Source organism: Coregonus clupeaformis, chromosome 26 (assembly GCF_020615455.1).
Source record: "Coregonus clupeaformis isolate EN_2021a chromosome 26, ASM2061545v1, whole genome shotgun sequence".
In the NCBI taxonomy this organism is placed as follows: domain Eukaryota; kingdom Metazoa; phylum Chordata; class Actinopteri; order Salmoniformes; family Salmonidae; genus Coregonus; species Coregonus clupeaformis.
In genome coordinates, this window is record NC_059217.1 from 10,756,973 (window position 1) to 10,779,852 (window position 22,880).

General features: G+C 42.3%; 2 protein-coding genes across 2 annotated transcripts in view; one reads left to right on the forward strand and one right to left on the reverse strand.

The window, feature by feature from the left end:
• LOC121540455 (SH3-containing GRB2-like protein 3-interacting protein 1) overlaps positions 1–15,488 on the forward strand; it is a 143,748-nt gene extending 128,260 nt beyond the window's left edge. Inside the window, 8 exon segments of the mRNA XM_041849332.2 lie at positions 280–339; positions 3,235–3,346; positions 3,608–3,763; positions 4,289–4,424; positions 4,511–4,713; positions 4,961–5,025; positions 11,946–12,110; positions 12,376–15,488. Coding sequence (XP_041705266.2) covers positions 280–339; positions 3,235–3,346; positions 3,608–3,763; positions 4,289–4,424; positions 4,511–4,713; positions 4,961–5,025; positions 11,946–12,110; positions 12,376–12,398 — 920 coding nt within the window. The 3' untranslated portion in view covers positions 12,399–15,488.
• Positions 15,489–16,920: 1,432 nt separating this feature from the next.
• On the reverse strand, positions 16,921–21,666 carry LOC121539930 (relaxin-3). Its single transcript, XM_041848577.2, has 2 exons — positions 21,365–21,666; positions 16,921–17,700 (listed from the first exon to the last, which is right to left on the reverse strand). Exons 1-2 carry the CDS (start codon positions 21,540–21,542, stop codon positions 17,549–17,551), a joined length of 330 nt encoding a protein of 109 aa, XP_041704511.1. The 5' UTR covers positions 21,543–21,666; the 3' UTR covers positions 16,921–17,548.
• Positions 21,667–22,880: the final 1,214 nt, after the last annotated feature.

Below are 22,880 nucleotides of genomic sequence, written 5' to 3' on the forward strand. Positions count from 1 at the left end.
AACAATACGGTTCAGGTCAGCACAATAGTGTGAAAACTCATAGGCAGCCTACACAAAGACATACACACACCATTTGGTGTCCTGTTCTGTGCTGGCAGTGTTTTGGCTTGCTGTGCCATGCCCCTCTGTACCCCACCTCACCTTACTGTGACTTGTGATAGACCTGCCATGTGACTCACGCTACTGTCCTTCTCTCTCCCTCCCCCTCTCACCCACCCACCCACCCACCCTCCCTCCCTTCCTCCTCTCCCTCCTCCCTCCTCCCTCCCCCCACCACAGAGAATGACCAGCCTTCCCTGGTTTGGTTTGACAGAGGAAAGTTTTATTTAACCTTTGAAGGTAAGTTGTGTCTGCACAACAGCTAACTGTAGTGTGCACACTCACCCGACCCGACACGGGCCTCATCTGTGCAAGCTTTTCCTCCCCCCTCCTCCTCCCTCCTCTCACCCCTCCATCCCATGGCCCAACACTCACTGCCTCCAAGCTAACTCCTGAGCCTCTCTACATGCAGCCCCCTTATCATCTTTCTCACTCATCTTCCTCCTCGCGTCGTCATTCGTTCTCATTTCACATGCGGTGGCCGCAAGTCTGTCATTTCCTTAAAGATCCTCATTCTTCAGGTACTCTACTAATCTCTGTTTGTGTTGTCTTCTTTTTGTGTAGACTCACTTCTCTTTGTTCTTTTGGGTTTTGGTTTTGGTCTTTGATCTTGTCACAATGATTCATCATCAACAGCATGTCTGGAATATGCATGAACTCGCTCTCTCTTTCTCTCCTTTTCATATATCTTACTTTCTGTCTTTTCAGTGCGTTTCAGTGTTTCTGAATCACAATGAAACTGGCCTTTTACATAGTACATCAAATATTTAATTCACAAGCAAGGCAATGAGATGATAGACAGTACAAGTCAAAAGATTGGACACAACTACTCATTCAATGGTTTTTCTTTACTTTTACTATTTTCTACATTGTAGAATAATAGTGAAGACATCAAAACTATGAAATAACACATATGGAATCATGTAGTAACCAAAAAAGTGTAAATTAGAGTAGATTTTAGATTATTCAAAGTAGCCACCCTTTGCCTTGATGACAGCTTGGCATTCTCTCAACCAGCTTCATGAGGAAAGCTTTTCCAACAGTCTTGAAGGAGTTCCCACATATGCTGAGCACTTGTTGGCTGCTTTTCCTTCACTCTGCCGTCCAACTCATCCCAAACCAGCTCAATTGGGTTGAGGTCGGGTGATTGTGGAGGCCAGGTCATCTGATGCAGCGCTCCATCACTCTCCTTGGTCAAATAGCCCTTACACAGCCTGGAGGTGTGTTTTGGGTCATTGTCCTGTTGAAAAACAAATGATAGTCCCAATAAGCGCAAACCAGATGGGATGGCGTATCGTTGCAGAATGCTATATTTGAGATTCTTCAAAGTAGCCATCCTTTGCCATGATGACAGCTTTGCACACTCTTGGCATTCTCTCAACCAGCTTAATGAGGTAGTCACCTGGAATGCATTTCAATTAACAGGTGTATCTTCTTAAAAGTTAATTTGTGGAATTTATTTCCTTCTTAATGCGTTTGAGCCAATCAGTTGTGTTGTGACAAGGTAGGGTTGGTATACAGAAGATAGCCCTATTTAGTAAAATACCATATTATGGCAAGAACAGCTCAAATAAGCAAAGAGAAATGACAGTCCATCATTACTTTAAGACATGAAGGTCAGTCAATCCGGAAAATGTCAAGAACTTCTTCAAGTGCAGTCGCAAAAACCATCAAGCGCTATCATGAAACTGGCTCTCATGAGGACCGCCACAGGAAAGGAAGACCCAGAGTTACCTCTGCTGCAGAGGATAAGTTCATTAGAGTTACCAGCCTCAGAAATTGCAGGCCAAATAAATGCTTCACAGAGTTCAAGTAACAGACAAATCTCAACATCAACTGTTCAGAGGAGACTGCGTGAATCAGGCCTTCATGTTCAAATTGCTGCAAAGAAACCACTACTAAAGGACACAAATAAGAAGAAGATACTAGCTTGGGCCAAGAAACACGAGGAATGGACATTAGACCGGTGGAAATCTGTCCTCTGGTCTGATGAGTCCAAATTTGAGATTTTTGGTTCCAACCGTTGTGTCTTTGTGAGACGCAGAGTAGGTGAATGGATGATCTCCGCATGTGTGGTTCCCACCGTGAAGCATGGAGGAGGAGGTGTGGGGCTGCTTTGCTGGTGACACTGTCTGTGATTTATTTAGAATTCAAGGCACACTTAACCAGCATGGTTACCACATCATTCTGCAGCGATACGTCATCCCATCTGGTTTGTGCTTAGTGGGACTATCATTTGTTTTTTAACAGGACAATGACCCAACACACCTCCAGGGTGTGTAAGGACTATTTTACCATGAAGGAGAGTGCTGCATCAGATGACCTGGCCTCCACAATCACCCGACCTCAACCCAATTGAGATGGTTTGGGATGAGGTGTATATGTGGTAACTCCTTCAAAACTGTTGGAAAATCATTACAGGTGAAGCTAGAGAGAATGCCAAGAGTGTGCAAAGCTGTCATCAAGGCAAAGGGTGGCTACTTTGAGGAATATAAAATATAAAATACATTTTGATTTGTTGAACACGTTTTTGGTTACTACATGATTCCATATGTGTTATTTCATAGTTTTGATGTCTTCACTATTATTTTACAATGTAGAAAATAGTAAAAATAAAGAAAAACCCTTGAATGATTAGGTGTGTCCAAACTTTTGACTGGTACTGTAGATGCCAAACCGACCCATCATACACAGGTATTGGTTCTCATTTTGATCGTTTTAATCACAGTGGTTCTCTCACACACTCTTTGGTTCTCCATCTTCATCCATACACTGCTGCTGAGATAGTTAGTAAACAGGAAATAGGGTGTTCTACAGGAAATGGGAGGAGTCTTATGGATAGAGATGTAGCGGAGCAGCTAGGAGAGGGTTGAGAGAAGAGTAGCTTTGTTGGTTTGTGAGGACTATAGACGTGGGTTGTGTTTAATGCTGATAGTCTCTCTCTTTCTGCTTCTCATACTGTCTCCCTCTGGTCTATTTTCAGTCTGTTTCTCTGAGTCTCTCTATCTCTCTATCTGTCTGTCTGCCTCTCTCTCTCTCTCTCTCTCTCTCTCTCTCTCTCTCTCTCTCTCTCTCTCTCCTTCCTCCTCTCTCTCTGTATTGCTATTAAACATGTGTGTGTGCTGATTTAAACAGGCTGCTCCAGGGGCCCCAGCCCTCTCACCATGGGGGCACAGGACACCCTTCCGGTGGCGGCAGCTTTTACTGAGACAGTCAATGCCTTCTTCAAAGGAGCCGACCCCAACAAGTAGGTCCACTCAGATACCTCTTGATAAGAGAGATGTCTGTCAATGTATGTATTGCTCTTTTGCTCTCTCTCTCTTTCTTTCTTTCTCTCTTTCTCTTTTGTCCTCCCTTTATATTATCTCTGTCCCCTTCGCTCTCTTTCTCTCTTTCTCTCTGTCTTTTTTTCTTTTACCCTTTCTATATCTCCCTGCTCCCTGCTTCATGTCCCACTCTCTCCCCTTCTGGACATTCTAACCTCCTCCTCCCCTGTCCCTGTCTAAAGGTGTGTTGTGAAGATCACAGGTGAGATGGTGCTGTCGTTTCCAGCGGGGATCACTCGGCACTTTGCCAATAACCCGTCCCCTGCCGTGCTAACCTTCAGCATAACCAACTACAGCCGGCTGGAGCATGTGCTGCCTAACCCCCAGCTACTCTGCTGGTAAAGGCCCACTGTAACACCCCCTCAATATACTGGAACCCTCACAACATCATACACTGGAGTGTTCATAATATTACATCACACTGTACCTTTAACATACTATACCAAAACATTATGCTGGTAAACACCACTGTAACTTCCCTCACATCATACCACTCACAACATCATGTGGCACTGTAGCATTTATAACATGTCACATTGAGCACGTGAAATCATACAGTACCAAAACAATACACCCAAGTCCATTTCTGACTGGGCTCTTGAGTCACTGTGAATTCATCCCAGTGGTTTGACTAACCACCTCATTCCAAGGTTATTCTGCACTCTCACACATACAAGGCATCACAGTTGTTTTTGTGTAGCACGAGTATCTGTTTGCAATCGCCGCGCCGCAGTAGTCCTCTCTGTAGTAGATACAGATATAACTCGTACTCTGTTGTGTCTCTGTGTTGAATAACGTTTAGATGGATCAATCATTAGATAATATGATCAAATCCATATTGTCTTCTATTATTGCCCACATAGTGACACCGCCACAACACCCAACCCTGACTCCAAGAACTTCTGGGTGAACATGCCAAACCTGATGACCCATTTAAAGAAGGTGGCTGAGCAGAAACCCCATGCCACTTACTACAATGTGGACATGCTCAAGTACCAGGTCAGCGACTCTTATACTAGATTATGCACAGTTTCCCTACAAATGTCTGTGTCATTGATTCATCTCTATGGTTGTTATGTGTGCAGGTATCAGCGCAGGGCCTCATTTCAACACCCCTGAACCTGGCAGCCAGTTGGCGATGTGCACCCACCAGCACGGACCTCCGAATAGACTACAAATACAATGGCAACGCCATGACAACACCCGTGGCGCTCAACAACGTCCAGTTCCTGATCCCCGTGGACGGAGGGGTCACCAAGCTACAGGCCGTGCTTCCCACCGCCGCATGGTAAGACAGAGGAGTATACTGTATGTCCGAACCATATACAATGCGTTTCTGTTGAATTTAATTGAATTTATTTGATAAGTAAAAGTAGAAGGCTGCACCTGCCGGAGACAACCCATGGCTCTATGGCTCAGCCCTGTGCTGAAGAAGGCAATTTTGCGAGTTTGAAAAAGCCAGTTTCCCAAACCCAGATTAAGCCTATTCCTGGCTTTTAAAGAGTAACAGATTACGTTTGATTCTGTTCTTCCAGGAACGCAGAGCAGCAGAGAATCCTGTGGAAGATTCCCGATATTTCCCAGAAATCTGAAAATGGAGGTAAATAACCTTGTTTACACCAAAGCCCAGGAGAAATCACTAATAATATCATACACTGAGTGTACAAAACATTAGGAACACCTGCTCTTTCCATGACAGACTGACCAGGTGAAAGCTGTGATCCGTTATTGATGTCACTTGTTAAAACCACTTCAATCAGTGTAGATGAAGGGGAGGAGACAGGTTAAAGAAGGATTTTTAAGCCTTGAGACAATTGAGACATGGATTGTGAATGTGTGCCATTCAGAGTGTGAATGGGCAAGACCAAAGATTGATGTGCCTTTGAACGGGGTATGGTAGTAGGTGCCAGGCACACCGGTTTGAGTGTGTCAAGAACAGTTTCCCGTGTGTATCAAGAATGGTCCACCATCCAAAGGACATCCGGCCAACTTGACACAACTGTGGGAAGCATTGGAGTCAACATAGGCCAGCATCCCTGTGGAATGCTTTTGACACCTTGTAGAGTCCATGCCCTGACAAATTGAGGCTGTTCTGAGGGCAAAAGAGGGTGCAACTCAATATTAGGAAGGTGTTCCTAATGTTTTGTACACAGTGTATTATCCTTGTTTCCACTAATGTACTAATCTAAAATAATCAGTGGCATCACGTCATGCCAATAACAGGCTCTAATGTTTACTATCTTAGCTTGGCTTTGCATGACTAACTTTATTTGGGGTGTATGTTCAGGTATTAAAATCTTTAAGAGCAGAAAGCAAATTACACCATGACATTTGGGGGGCGTGCAATTTTTAAAAATGGAACTAATAATAAAGACATCATTTAAACGGTAAGAATGAATTATCTTTTAATGTGGCATGAACACAACCAGTCATGATATTTTCATCTGATTGTCAAACAAATCACTTCAAAAAGTAGGCTACCTGTGCATGTTCGTCCACTCCAAAATAATTCCAGCATCCAAACTGCATGTATACTCGCGTCATTTGATGAATTTGTTACAAAACACCAAAAAGTGTTCCTAATGACATTCAGCGATGCGTCTTGCTGACAAATTGTACTTTTTTGTAGCCTGAACAGTCGGGACACCTGAAATGGTGTTGAAACTGCCCCGGGAAAAACAGGATTGTCACCCTAACACACCTAGTCAACTTACTAGACTAGGCTACAATATGTATTACCATGAAGTTCAAATAGGCCTACCGGTAGCCAGTGGTGTAGTGGTAAAACAATAGGTGGGTAAACTCTGATTACCGATCGTGGTGAAAAGATGGTTACACTGCATTTAGTTGTTTACCCTCCACTAGGCCTATACCACAGACAGTAGTCTACCCTCTCAGCCGAGGAAATTTTACACACATGAACACACGCAGAACAGGTAGCCTACATTCAATATAATACATGAGTTGAATCAGAACATGTTTTACACCCTAGTTCATGAGTTGTCCATAATTCATGAGTCTTCTCAGATCATGTGACATAAAACACTACCTTTCTTTCCTTACATTAATGACATTTATGACAGTGTTATTTCTCATTGTTAAGCATTTTACAATTGCATTAGAACATATAACTTAAACCCTGTATGAATCATGGATCTTGGAGATTTCAGAAAATCCACTGTTAGTGTAACTATGCCTACGTAACATTTCATTGTGTTTCGCCGTGAAAACAGTTCTCATGGGCACACATATCAAATATAATGTAGGCCTACGCCATTGAAAAATGGAATACTTCTAACCAAACGTTAAACTCTTCTAACTGAAGGAGTCACCTTATAGGCCTACTTCAGGGTTTCCTAAACTCGGTCCTCGGGACCCCACGGGGTGAACATTTTGCTTTTTGCCCTAACAGTACACAGCTGATTTAAATTATCAAAGCTCAATGATTAGTTGATTATTTGAATCAGTTATGTAGTGCTAGGGCAAAAACCAAAACGTGCACCCATTGGGTTCCCGAGAACAGAGTTTAGGAAACCCTGGCCTACTTGTTGGATGGATTGGATGCGCATTGGTGTCTAGCTGTAGGTTAGTTGTCTAGTGACATTGGTGACCATTATCAGCTGATCCAGGAAAGAAAACAAACATTGATAGAAAATAATAAAGCTAAATAAATGGTCTACTTCTGGCCACGGATGGCACAGAGAACAACAGTACCCACGCGCACCTAAAAAACGAAGCAATGAGCCTCTAAACAGCTGACTGACAAAGCAAACAATGATGCATCAATGGATTAATCTAATGCATTGGAAAAAGGCTATTTTTATCAAGGACACGTGGCAAACAAATGGCAAAAATGAGGAAGTACAAAGGAAAATCTATATGTAAAGGAGCTCAGCTGAGGCCGGCATTCAGCACTACTGAGTGGACAACGCTGCCACATATAAATAAATGGTTTGAACCATGACGTAGAGGTGGGGCTGTTCGATTCATTTGGAAGCTTTTATTTTCATATTTACCATTGTAAAACATATTTACCAGTACATTTTTAACAAATAGGAGAATGCATTTAGGGGAGCTAATGTCTCATTCAGGGGAGCTGAGCCTCCCCTGGCTCTCCCGTAATTTGCACCTTGCTTAAGAGTCTATTGACGCACCTATGTGTCAATCTAAGTAACATAAAACACAAATCCCCATCAAAATCCATCAGTTTAAGCTAGAGATATCTGCGGTGGAAGGTGGCCGAATCGGTCTTCTCGTGAAAACGTCTGTAGCGTCCGAACCGTTTGGGCTAGAAACGATGAACACGATGGTGTTCTCCGTTTTGCTTTACGACCCCCACAAGTGTCACAGGACTCGTCTGAAGGTAACCCATACAAATGAATGGAAGTATGGAGCTAGTTTTGTGCCAACAAAAATAAGGGGTTAAATATGTGTCCAAAAAAACAACAATATCTTTATTATATCTCCTAGATATAGGACAGACACTTCAAAACCTTATTCCTTATGACTTATTATTTAGCTGTCCTTTGTGTTTCTATGGGCTATAGTAGTAAAGGCCAAATACAATATTTGATCAAATATTTATATACAGTGGGGGAAAAAAGTATTTAGTCAGCCACCAATTGTGCAAGTTCTCCCACTTAAAAAGATGAGAGAGGCCTGTAATTTTCATCATAGGTACACGTCAACTATGACAGACAAATTGAGATGTTTTTTTCCTGAAAATCACATTGTAGGATTTTTAATGAATTTATTTGCAAATTATGGTGGAAAATAAGTATTTGGTCACCTACAAACAAGCAAGGTTTCTGGCTCTCACAGACCTGTAACTTCTTCTTTAAGAGGCTCCTCTGTCCTCCACTCGTTACCTGTATTAATGGCACCTGTTTGAACTTGTTATCAGTATAAAAGACACCTGTCCACAACCTCAAACAGTCACACTCCAAACTCCACTATGGCCAAGACCAAAGAGCTGTCAATGGACACCAGAAACAAAATTGTAGACCTGCACCAGGCTGGGAAGACTGAATCTGCAATAGGTAAGCAGCTTGGTTAGAAGAAATCAACTGTGGGAGCAATTATTAGGAAATAGAAGACATACAAGACCACTGATAATCTCCCTCGATCTGGGGCTCCACGCAAGATCTCACCCCGTGGGGTCAAAATGATCACAAGAACGGTGAGCAAAAATCCCAGAACCACACGGGGGGACCTAGTGAATGACCTGCAGAGAGCTGGGACCAAAGTAACAAAGCCTACCATCAGTAACACACTACGCCGCCAGGGACTCAAATGCTGCAGTGCCAGACGTGTCCCCCTGCTTAAGCCAGTACATGTCCAGGCCCATCTGAAGTTTGCTAGAGTGCATTTGGATGATCCAGAAGAGGATTGGGAGAATGTCATATGGTCAGATGAAACCAAAATATAACTTTTTGGTAAAAACTCAACTCGTCGTGTTTGGAGGACAGAGAATGCTGAGTTGCATCCAAAGAACACCATACCTACTGTGAAGCATGGGGGTGGAAACATCATGCTTTGGGGGCTGTTTTTCTGCAAAGAGACCAGGACGACTGATCCGTGTAAAGGAAAGAATGAATGGGGCCATGTATCGTGAGATTTTGAGTGAAAACCTCCTTCCATCAGCAAGGGCATTGAAGATGAAACGTGGCTGGGTCTTTCAGCATGACAATGATCCCAAACACACCGCCCGGGCAACGAAGGAGTGGCTTCGTAAGAAGCATTTCAAGGTCCTGGAGTGGCCTAGCCAGTCTCCAGATCTCAACCCCATAGAAAATCTTTGGAGGGAGTTGAAAGTCTGTGTTGCCCAGCGACAGCCCCAAAACATCACTGCTCTAGAGGAGATCTGCATGGAGGAATGGGCCAAAATACCAGCAACAGTGTGTGAAAACCTTGTGAAGACTTACAGAAAACGTTTGACCTGTGTCATTGCCAACAAAGGGTATATAACAAAGTATTGAGAAACTTTTGTTATTGACCAAATACTTATTTTCCACCATAATTTGCAAATAAATTCATTAAAAATCCTACAATGTGATTTTCTGGAATTTCCTTTCTCATTTTGTCTGTCATAGTTGACGTGTACCTATGATGAAAATGACAGGCCTCTCTCATCTTTTTAAGTGGGAGAACTTGCACAATTGGTGGCTGACTAAATACTTTTTCCCCCACTGTATACAGCTCTGGAAAAAATTAAGAGACCACTGCAAAAATATAGGTTTCTCTGGTTTTACTATTTATAGGTATGTGTTTGGGTGAAATTAACATGTTTGTTTTATTCTATAAACTACTGACAACATTTGTCCCAAATAACAATATTGTCATTTAGAGCATTTATTTGCAGAAAATGACAACTGGTCAAAATAACAAAAAAGATGCAGTGTTGTCAGACCTCGAATAATGCAAATAAAATAAGTTCATGTTCATTTTTAAACAACACAATAGTAATGTTTTAACTTAAGAAGAGTTCAGAAATCAATATTTGGTGGAATAACCCTGATTTTCAATCACAGCTTTCATGCGTCTTGGCATGCTCTCCACCAGTCTTTCACATTGATGTTGGGTGACTTTATGCCACTCCTGGTGCAAAAATCCAAGCAGCTCGGCTTTGTTTGATGGCTTGTGACCATCCATCTTCCTCTTGATCACATTCCAGAAGTTTTCAATTGGGTTCAGGTCTGGAGATTGGGCTGGCCATGACAGGGTCTTGATCTGGTGGTCCTCCATCCACACCTTGATTGACCTGGCTGTGTGGCATGGCGCATTGTCCTGCTGGAAAAAACAATCCTCAGAGTTGGGGAACAATGTCAGAGCAAAAGGAAGCAAGTTTTCTTCCAGGACAACCTTGTACATGACTTGATTCATGCATCCTTCACAAAGACAAATCTGCCCGATTCCAGCCTTGCTGAAGTACCCCCAGATCATTTAAATGTTTTACATTTTTAGTCATTTAGTAGATGCTCTTATCCAGAGCGACTTACAGGAGCAATTAGGATTAAGTGCCTTGCTCAAGGGCACATCGACATATTTTTCACCTAGTCTGCTCGGGATTAGAACCAGCGACCTTTCGGTTACTGGCACAACGCTCTTAACCACTAAGCTACCTGCATCACCGATCCTCCACCAAATTTCACAGTGGGTGTGAGACACTGTGGCTTGTAGGCCTCTCCAGGTCTCCGTCTAACCATTAGACAACCAGGTGTTGGGCAAAGCTGAAAATTGGACTCATCAGAGAAGATGACCTTACTCCAGTCCTCTACGGTCCAATCCTTATGGTCTTTTGTAAACCTCAGCCTGGCTCTTCTTTACTTCTCATTGATGAAGGGCTTTTTTCTAGCTTTGCACGACTTCAGCCCTGCCCCTAGGAGCCTGTTTCGAACCGTCCTCGCCGTGCACTTCACCCCAGCTGCCGTTTGCCATTATTTTTGTAGGTCACTTGATGTCATCCTACGGTTGTTGAGTGACATTCAAATGAGTTGGCGGTCATCCCGGTCAGTAGAGAGTCGTTTTCGCCCTCTGCCGGTCTGTAGCTTTGTTGTCCCCAATGTCTGCTGCTTGACCTTGTTCTTATGAACCGCCGTCTTTGAAATTTTAAGGATGGAAGCAACCTGACGCTCACTGTATCCCTCTGCCAGTAAAGCCAGAATTGAACCCTTCTTTTCCTCACTCAAAACTTTCCTTTTCAACTCTTTTGGCATGGTCAAGAGTTATTTTTTGATTAATATTACTTTTGAGGTACTATTAGCACTGTTTTTGCCATCCAGCTGGTCCTATTGCAAGAGGATAGTGATGACCACAGCAGTGGTTTTTATACTTTTATTCGTTAAATATAATTTGGTTCAGGTGATCACCTAATCAGTACCTAATTCAGTAGAATGAGGTGTGCCTGTGTTGGAATTCAACAGACACTGGAATGGAATGGCTGTCATACATGTAGAGATGCTGATTTAAGAAAAATTTGCAGTGGTCTCTTTTATTCCAGAGCTGTATATATATTGGGATACGTAAAGGGGCCCTAAAATTCTAAATCAAATAGCTAAATGATCCATGTTATGACCATCTTAAAACAATTCCATATGTTAGTGAAGTAGAACCCTCCCCCCCTATAGGGAAGACATAGTCCAGAGATGGCTACACTAGTGTGAATAAGTCATTATCTATGTATGACCTTATAGAATTACTGTATGACATGCATTGCCTCATTTACATTAACTCACTGAGGCTGAGCTCACTGATGCCCCCTTCAGGCAGAAGATGGTTCCACACACAGTCTATCAGCGAATAGAAAAGGAACAGACAAACTACAATCATCATATGCTACTGTGTGCTGTGGAGTTGCACTTGTGTGTGTGAAATGTCTGTGCACGTAATAATAATGATAAAGCATTTTATTTGTAACGTGTGGTGTCACAAACTCAAAGTGCTACAAGTCATAGCATAATGATGAAGACATTTTTATGGCTGTTATGTTGAGCCGTTGTCCCTCTCCCTGTGCGTCCCCAGGCGTTGGCTCATTGTTGGCACGGTTCCAGTTGTCGGAGGGTCCCAGTAAGCCCTCTCCCCTGGCGGTCCAGTTTACCAGTGAGGGCAGCACTCTGTCAGGCTGTGATATAGAGCTGGCAGGGCCCGGGTACCGCTTCTCACTCGTCAAGAAGAGATTCGCTGCAGGTGAGACACTGTCAATGGAATAGTAGTATCACTGAATGATCAACTTGAATGAGCATGTAGAGTAGATCAATGTAACTGTGCATTCTGCATTATTCAGTATTTTAGACTGCGAGCAAGAATGAAATAAAATCACTTGATCGATCATTGTGTATTATCATTAGACTAGACACACATATTTTCCCACTATGATATTAGTTGGTGTATGATTCTGTTCACCCAAAAGCATTCGAACGTATAGTAATCTAAGCATGTTTGTCATTTTCAGGAAAATACTTGGCAGACAACTGATACGCCACACTACTACTGCACAACACTACTGAACAAATACACTGAACATCATCATCTCAATGGACTTACACTGAGTAATGAAAACCTACAACACCACCCCCACCTCCCTACAGACAGACAGACAGACAGACAGACAGACAGACTGACTGACTGACTGACTGACTGACTGACTGACTGACTGACTGACTGACTGACAGACAGACAGACACTCCTTTCTAAACCCGCGAGACAGACATGCCCAGGCCACACAGCCTGCTGTACCCAGCAGTATTGTAAAACTTGCATTTAGCGTCGTGGACAGTTTTAAGGTGTAATTATTGTATTTGTAAAATGTATTCATTTCAGAACATCTGTATTGCTGCAGTTATAGACACCCACCCCAGGTTGACCCTCTCTAAAGCTACATGCCACTGTCTCTCTCCCCTCTCCAACATGTGGTGTTGTTTAACCCTTAACGCTGCTGCAGCTGCCTAGCTAATCAACCGTACCGCAACCACAAACCCACGGTTGCAATGGTGAACAAAATACTGTATTTATTTTAGACGCATTAACAAGAGAGTATGAGGATGCATGTAAAAGAAGACCATTGGGTTGTGTCATTGCGTGAACTATAGATGAATAGGCGCACCATGATGTCACACTCCTCCAGTCACCTTAACTAGAGGAAGAGGCGAAGCGAGAGGTTTCGCTCTCGTCAAAATCTGTCCAAAATAAGGCCAATGTGTTTCTATGGGCTTTTTTTTCAACTTAAGCTTTGTCGCCTACCTTCCCGCCTTTGGGACAACGACTACCATTGTTAGGGCGGAGACATGAGCATTTCGTTATTATATACAGATCTCTGGCTTAACAGAGGGCTAGTTCTTCCTCATGCTGCCTCTCACATGCCTGTGATTGTACACAGTTAGAGCTACCATAGGGTTCTGGGTAATAGAGTTTTTATGCTGTTGGCTTTAACAGTTAATTTGTTAGCCTGCCCTACACACTGGCACGACAATGTCAAAGGACATTGTTTATTTGGATGATGTAGATCACCAACACACTCCTCCTCTCCCGTCTTTGAATGCACTGATTTAATACCCATTTCAAACATCCTCTCATAATTTTCCTCCACAACATAATATTAATATTATGAAGTCCTGAGTAGTTGGGCAGCTGCAACAATAAATCAATTCCTGGTTGCAATATAAAAAATAATAGAAGATGTTTCCCTTTAGAAAGAACCTGTACAAAGTGTCATTTTAAATTGATAATATATATCTTAAAGGGCGTTTGGTGTTTTCCTTGTATTGTCAAATAGCCTTTCTGTTGTTCCTGAGACAGCAGTGGCAGACTTACTTCAGAGTACATTACAGCATTCTATTTTTATTTATTGATGATAATGATTTATTGTATAAAGTATGTGATTCTGTATATGAATAGAATTTGAATGGTATCACAATTTAGAATCCTTAAAGGTATACATATTTGAATTATCTTTTTTGTTATCTGTGTAGTTGGGTAACCTGTGTACAGTATAATGTATAATTTTTGAATTTATTTCAGATATAATTTTTTAACTGAAGTGCAACAGAAGATTTGAGCTATATATGGGCATTGGGTGGGAGAAAAAAAGTAAAAAATAAATTAAAGATGAATATCTACCTGGATGCGTATGTCATGCTTTATGAAAGTTATAACCATGGATCGTCAGTCAGCTTTTGACCATTTTAGGCCCTATTTCCATTCACCTCAATGTGTTTCTACCTACCTGAAACCCACTGAATGCATATTATTCTGCGTCAAACAGCATGAACACTCCCCTTCGGGTCAAACCAACCAGCGCTTGAATCCATGGCTTTATTTTGCATAATGGGAACGGTCTCTGTGAGATGACATGGTGACGAGGTTTTAGAGGGAGGTTAGATGACCAAAACGCTTTTTGTATTTTATGTGTGTCCTCCAGAAAGTCTTCTATAAGAGAGAGAAATATGCTGAATATTTTTAAAACTGACTAAAAAATGAAAAATAAATCTTGTTTCGTGTGAAGAGCACCGTGCTGATAATGTTATAAACTTCCTGAATGCTCTGATATTCAACATAGAGAACAGAAATGTGTGTGACGACATTTAACTCAAAAGGTCTACTCATGTAGGCATCATAAGTATGTCAAAATAATATCTGTGCTTCATAAAGCTACATAGCACCATTCATATGCCTGTCATAGAACTGCCATAGAAATGTTGCACTGTGATTACATGTTGATTGCATGTTGTCTGAACATAAAGTTGGCATTTCTAAGTAAGGCATTAATGAATGGTGTGCTGCAGCTCTCTGTATAGCAGTTTAGTAACAAGGGTTCAAACTAAGTTTTCCGGCATGGATAATATAATGTACGTCTGCATACAGTTACAGTATAGGCCTGAAGTGAAGTGCTCCACTAACTAACTCTATGACCAGTTGTTATGTTAAATGTGGGAACTGAAGACCAGAGCAGGGAGTGTGTCTGTGTGTGACGTGCTAAGCCAGACTGCTTTGGGTTCTGTACTCTTTCTCTCTCTATCAACCACATGTGCAAGCTGTGTTTGTACAGACAATGTTAAGAGGAACTGATGGGAAACTTAGTTTGCTTTTTTCCAAAAACCAATAAAAGTTATGAGCTGGACACATGTGTATGGAGCTCTCTTTTCTCTTTTCTCTTCACAACAGTGTTTTTCACCTCTCGGATACAGTTGATTCAATATGTCCTCCACCCAGTTTGAGTTCTGATGTACTGCACAACACATCAAGGTTGGCTATAATTACATCGTCTTTAAGCCTTCTGCGAATAAGCAGCTGTTTATGATTGTGTGCTATGAGGGATGACAAAAGGAGATGTAATATGATTAGCCTTGTAGTTTAATTCAATGTACTGTATATGTTTATGTTTGCTTCCTTTATATTCATATGGATATATTTGTTATTTCATCTATTTGTGTTATCCAATGCACAGGATACTGAATATGCAATTGTTTAATGTAATGTACCGTACTAATGAAATGTTCTAAACATGTGCAGGATGACGCACTATGCTAGTTTTCTTGGAAATAAAGTAGGCGTATCAATTATGTTTAATCAATTGGTTTGTATTCTGTTATTTTTGTCAAATTCAGTATGCATACAAAGGATTTCTTTCCTTTCAATAACCTTAATGGTTGTGACTTGTCTAGGAAGAATTAGAAGAAGTCTACATTTCCTGTTCTGCACTATTATCACACCATCCCTCACAATGCATATACACCGAGTGTACAAAACATTAGGAACACCTTCCTAATATTGAGTTGCACCCCCTTTTGCCCTTAGAACAGCCTCAATTCGTCGGGGCATGGACTCTACAAGGTGTCAAAAGCGTTCCAAAGGGATGCTGGCCCATGTTGACTTCAATACTTCCGTTGTGTTAAGTTGGCTGGATGTCCTTTGCGTGGTGGACCATTCTTGATCCACACGGGAAACAGTTGAGTGTGATAAACCCAGCAGCGTTGCAGTTCTTGACACGCTCAAACCGGTGCACCTGGCACCTACTACCATACCCAGTTCAAAATAACTTAAATATTTTGTTTTGCCCATTCACCCTCTGAATGGCACACATACAAAATCCATGCCTTAAGGCTTAAAAATCCTTCTTTAACCTGTCTCCTCCCCTTCATCTACACTGATTGAAGTGGATTTAACCGGTGACATCAATAAGGGATCATAGCATCACCTGGATTCATGTGGTCAGTCTATGTCATGGAAATGTTTTGTACACTCAGTGTATTTCCTCTGCCAAACATTCAGATCCTTCTCCCAGAGGATGAAACATGAGGTAACACCTTTGCAACACACAGTACTCCAGGTAAGACCTGACAATCATCTGAGTGGGGAATTCCCTGTTGTTAGTTTTGTATTCGGAGGGGATGACGGTGCTGTACGGATAGATGATGACAGAACTATTGTAGTATATAGTACATACATTACAACTAACTCATTTTACCTGCTCTCTTTGTAGTCTGTAGTCTGTACTTGCAGACATTATTGCTTTGTTTAGGTTTATTAGTCTTTAGGTGCTGTGGCATTGTTCATCTGTCTTTTGTCCTGTGGCTGATAGCCTCAACTTGCGGTGTCAGTTAAAGCAGCAATCAGCAGTTGAAACAATATCAAAATACCTGCCCCAGTTTCTCTAAAAAGCTGAGGGATGGGGCTGGAAATTCATCGACAGAGATAGTTTCAAGGACTGACCATCCATAATATCAAAATTATAGTTTTAATCATGTTTTGAGGCTATATGTTTACATTTACTTTGTTTACAGACATTGGAGTAAAACAAGCTTATATTTTGGTGTCTGATGGGGTATGACAGTTGAACTAAGTTCATGAGGCATAAAAAATGGATGTAGCAACTGCAGATTGTCCCTTTTAAGATGGATGGAGATGAGCTTATGACTGACGGTATGTAATGAAAGAATGTAGTGAGCCAAAATGATCAAAGCGTTGCAATAATCCACAGTGAATTAAAATCACACCCCTATGCATGTCAAGCAACATTTATTAGACTAGGGCTAGCAAAATATATGGTACGATCAGAACTAGTCTTTTCAAAAAGTTACATGAAAGTCCCTTTATTCAGCTTCATTCTTAACTCTCTCATCATCGACACATATAACAGAGGCTGGTTTCTATCCTGTGCATAAACTTCATGAGATACAAACTATGACAGGAAAACAGTTCCCTGCTCCCTCTTTGTAATCCAAACACATCAACACGACAAGTAAAAGTCCCCTCAACCACTACTATGTACTAAATCTATGATAACAACAGCTAGGTAAAAAGCTCTATCTTTAAGCTCTGATTTCAAACATCTATTTTTGATTGTTCTGTGCAAGTATTGTGATTGGCCGAAACGGTTGAGGATATAATATAATACATAACATTCTTTTTTTTTTTTCTATGGATGCATTTGTTTTACCTCACCGTGTGAGCGGAGTTTGCACATTTTAGACCACTACAATGTCGTAAAGTGACACCGGCGCACAGGGTGAGATAAAACAAATGCACCCTATTTCAGTTTTTCAGAAGAAGGCAAGACAGATTTGGAGAGGAGGAAAGCAAGTCTGTTTGGGAGGGGGTGAAAGGTTAACCACAAAGACCACCGGGTCTCAACAGAGATATGTGAGGTCGCTCTTCCTGCAGCCCACTTGGCAGCACACGGTGGTCAGCATCTTGTTCAGGTCCCGTCTGCTGAACTCTGACCCCAGACTGGCCTTCAGGTCCTCCAGGCTGCTCTGCTGCTGCTCCCCATTTGCCAAACCTGCACATGACATTGATCAATATCATTGATTATTACATAAAATAACATGCTATTACAGTATAATATGAATTCAGGTATTTCATACCAGCACTCCATCTTGCTTTACAAAAACACCATATCAAGAATGAAAGCAGTCAACAAAAATAATATGTTATCCAAGCCAAAAGTAAAACCGTCCATATTTTTTATTTTATTTTATTTATTTTATTTTATTTCACCTTTATTTAACCAGGTAAGCCAGTTGAGAACAAGTTCTCATTTACAACTGCGACCTGGGCAAGATAAATCAAAGCAGTGCGATTAAAAACAACAACAACAACGAGTTACATATGGGATAAACAAAACGTACAGTCAATAACACAATAGAAAATCGATATACAGTGTAGTAAGTTATGGAGGTAAGGCAATAAATAGGCCATAATGCAAAATAATTACAATTTAGTATTAACACTGGAGTGATAGATGTGCAGAAGATGATGTGCAAATAGAGATACTGGGGTGCAAATGAGCAAAATAAATAACAATATGGGGATGAGGTAGTTGGGTGGGCTAATTACAGATGGGCTGTGTACAGATGCAGTAATTGGTAAGCTGCTCTGATAACTGATGCTTAAAGTTAGTGAGGGAGATAAGAGTCTCCAGCTTCAGAGATTTTTGCAGTTCGTTCCAGTCATTGGCAGCAGAGAACTGGAAGGAATGGCGGCCGAAGGAGGTGTTGGCTTTGGGGATGACCAGTGAGATATACCTGCTGGAGCGCATACTACGGATGGGTGTTGCTATGGTGACCAATGAGCTAAGATAAGGCGGGGATTTGCCTAGCAGTGATTTATAGATGACCTGGAACCAGTGAGTTTGGCGACGAATATGTAGTAAGGGCCAGCCAACGAGAGCGTACAGGTCACAATGGTGGGTAGTATATGGGGCTTTGGTGACAAAACGGATGGCACTGTGATAGACTACATCCAATTTGCTGAGTAGAGTGTTGGAGGCTATTTTGTAAATTACATTTACATTTTACATTTTAGTAATTTAGCAGACGCTCTTATCCAGAGCAAAACTTACAGTGCATTCATTTTTATTTTTAATTATTTTTCGTAAATGACATCGCCGAAGTCAAGGATCGGTAGGATAGTCAGTTTTACGAGGGCATGTTTGGCAGCATGAGTGAAGGAGGCTTTGTTGCGAAATAGGAAGCCGATTCTAGATTTAACTTTGGATTGGAGATGCTTAATGTGAGTCTGGAAGGAGAGTTTACGGTCTAACCAGACACCTAGGTATTTGTAGTTGTCCACATATTCTAAGTCAGACCCGCCGAGAGTAGTGATTCTAGTCGGGTGGGCGGGTGCAAGCAGCGTTCGATTGAAGAGCATGCATTTAGTTTTACTAGCGTTTAAGAGCAATTGGAGGCTACGGAAGGAGTGTTGTATGGTATTGAAGCTCATTTGGAGGTTTGTTAACACAGTGTCCAATGAAGGGCCAGATGTATACAATATGGTGTCGTCTGCGTAGAGGTGGATCCGAGAGTCACCAGCAGCAAGAGCGACATCACATACACAGATTATAGAGTCGGCCCGAGAATTTAACCCTGTGGCACCCTCATAGAGACTGCCAGAGGTCCAGACAACAGGCCCTCCGATTTGACACATTGAACTCTATCTGAGAAGTAGGTAAACCAGGCGAGGCAGTCATTTGAGAAACCAAGGCTATTTAGTCTGCCAATAAGAATGCAGTGATTGACAGAGTCGAAAGCCTTGGCCAGGTCGATGAAGACGGCAGCACAGTACCGTCTTTTATCGATCGCGGTTATAATATCGTTTAGAACCTTGAGCGTGGCTGAGGTGCACCCATGACCAGCTCAGAAACCAGATTGCATAGCGGAGAAGGTACGGTGGGATTCGAAATGATCGGTGATCTGTTTGTTAGCTTGGTTTTCAAATACTTTTGAAAGGCAGGGCAGGATGGATATAGGTCTGTAACAGTTTGAATCTAGAGTGTCACCCCCTTTGAAGAGGGGGATGACCGCGGCAGCTTTCCAATCTCTGGGGATCTCAGATGATACGAAAGAGAGGATGAACAGGCTAGTAATAGGGGTTGCGACAATTTCGGCAGCTAATTTTAGAAAGAAAGGATCCAGATTGTCTAGCCCAGCTGATTTGTAGGGGTCCAGATTTTGCAGCTCTTTCAGAACATCAGCTTTCTCAATTTGGGTGAAGGAGAAGCGGGGGGGCATGGGCAAGTTGCAGTGGAGGGTGCAGAGCTGGTGGCCGGGGTAGGGGTAGCCAGGTGGAAAGCATGGCCAGCCGTAGCAAAATACTTGTTGAAATTCTCGATTATCGTAGATTTATCGCTGGTGACAGTGTTTCCTAGCCTCAGTGCAGTGGGCAGCTGGGAGGAGGTGCTCTTATTCTCCATGGACTTTACAGTGTCCCAAAACTTTTTGGAGTTAGTGCTACAGGATGCAAATTTCTGTTTAAAAAAGCTAGCCTTTTTGCTTTCCTAACTGATTGTGTATATTGGTTCCTGACTTCACTGAAAAGTTGCATATCGTGGGGGCTGTTCAATGCTAATGCAGTATGCCACAGGATGTTTTTGTGCTGGTCAAGGGCAGTCAAGTCTGGGGTGAACCAGGGGCTATATCTGTTCTTAGTTCTGAATTTCTTGAATGGGGCAATTAGAACGGCCTGCTCGCTAAAGTGTTTTAGGGAGCGTTTGACAGTGATGAGGGGTGGTCGTTTGACCGCGGACCCATTACGGACGCAGGTAATGAGGCAGTGATCGCTGACAGATTTTGTGTGGGTGACTGCTTGCTGATTGTCTGTGAGTGATATCTTATCTGCAGTCTATGTTTAACAGCGTAATTGCTGTACATGGTCCTGTCAAATGAGGAAACCCCTAAATTATTGTACAGGTTTTGCCGGTGCTATCTGTCTTGTCCAGTATCTGTTCCTCTAACTGGTTCTAATGAGCATGGCTAATGTGCTAACTGGGTTAGCCTGCTGCTGTCTGTCCAATGGGAACATGCTGGCTGACCCTGATAGCATTAGCATCACAATCAGATGAGGAGACCTGGGTTCCACTAGGTTTGAATGTTCCAGAGAACAGTACAGCATAAAATACCTACATGACCCAGCCAGAGGATCAACTGCCTGCCTGCCTGCCTTCCTGACTGACTGCACACCCCACTGGAACAGCATCACTGTACACCGCTGCAGACAGACCCCATCACTGACTCACAGATACATTGTCTGGTCAATTTATGTCATTCTGTTTATCAAGTGGAATAACTCCTGACGTAAAATGTCAGTGGTGTGAGTGGGAATCTGAGTTTAAGTGAAGATACTACATGAAATATGTTTAAATAATAATAATATGCCATTTAGCAGACGCTTTTATCCAAAGCGACTTACAGTCATGCGTGCATACATTTTTGTGTATGGGTGGTCCCGGGGATCGAACCCACTACCTTGGCGTTACAAGCGCCGTGCTCTACCAGCTGAGCTACAGAGGACCAAAGAAGTGTAAGTAGGAGGATATGGATCAGAAATGGATAGTCAGGTCTGTAAACATAAGCATGTAAAGAAAAGGGGTAACATGGAAAAGGAGAAAGTGAAAAGTGGGGGTAACAGAGATGGTTTAAAGTAGAAGGTAGATATGGTTAACTCACCCTCTAGTTGCTCCGGTTCGTTGAGAATCCGTCTCCAGCGGGAGCCTCCACAGGTGTAGACGACGGCCCTGAGAAACTCTCTGCCACACAGCTTCACAACGCTCACCTCCGCCCTCACCTGGCTCAACCCCACTGCCACACACAGCAGCAGGGGCAGTAGTACTGGCAACACATGCATCACGACTGGCTGGATTGATATCTGTGGATCCCTGTGTAGGTGTTCGTCCACACAGATTGTTTCTCTGGTCTACTTCTTTCTCTTCTGTCTTCTTGTTTCTATCTCTCTTGCTGAGGCGGTAACACAGTGGATTGGTCTCTGGAAAAAGGCGTGCACTTCCTCATATATATACCATCCTCCTCCTCCTTTCAGCTCATCAGTGGACCCCCCCCCCCATCCTTCCCCACCTCATCCACACCATGTCTCTCTTTCCTCGCCCCCACCCTGCATGGTCTTTTCCAGTCAAATTATTTTATGTTTCCGGTCATGTCCACCATCACCAATTGTGATCTGACTGAGAGTGAGTCCCATCAGGTAATCAGTTCTTTACTGCCCCAATCTACAATCAGATTACCTGTCCAGAGGGGTGGAGTGTGCTCTCTCTACCGCTCCACTTTAACGAGTTGATTGCGGTGACCTTCCCTTTAAAGCACAGCTAATTCAGTCATAGGTTGGGATAACCCCTAGCCAAACAGATGGCTCATGTGTTTATAGTGTTTATGTCAGACAATTCACCTTCCCATAACAGCAGTTAAATGTCCAAAATTGAAGGGAAAGTGTAAATGTCATTCTAATTTTAGTGTTCTCTTATGTGAAATTACATAATGGCATGACATTAGTGCTTCCCTCAATGGTAGTTTCCTCATTAGTTGACAGAAAATGTGCCCCTTATATTGTTTTGATGAATAGATATATAGTCGCTAGTGAGTCTACACACCCCTTGCACGGTGCACATTTTGCTGCTTTAAAATGTTATCTCAAAAGGGAATACATTTGTGGGGTTTTCTACCGTTCTACACAACCTACACCACATTTTCAAAGTGAAATAAATATGCGTACAGTTGAAGTCGGAAGTTTACATACACCTTAGCCAAATACATTTAAACTCAGTTTTTCACAATTCCTGACATTTAATCCTAAAAAGTCCCTGTCTTAGGTCAGTTCGGATCACCACTTTATTTTAAGAATGTGAAATGTCCGAATAATAGTAGAGATAATTATTTATTTCAGCTTTGATTTCTTTCATCACATTCCCAGTGGGTCAGAAGTTTACATACACTCAATTAGTATTTGGTAGCATTGCCTTTAAATTGTTTAACTTGGGTCAAACGTTTCGGGTAGCCTTCCACAAGCTTCCCACAATAAGTTGGGTGAATTTTGGCCCATTCCTCCTGACAGAGCTGGTGTAACTGAGTCAGGTTTGTAGGCCTCCTTGCTCGCACACGCTTTTTTAGTTCTGCCTACTAATTTTCTATAGGATTGAGGTCAGGGCTTTGTGATGGCCACTCCAATACCTTG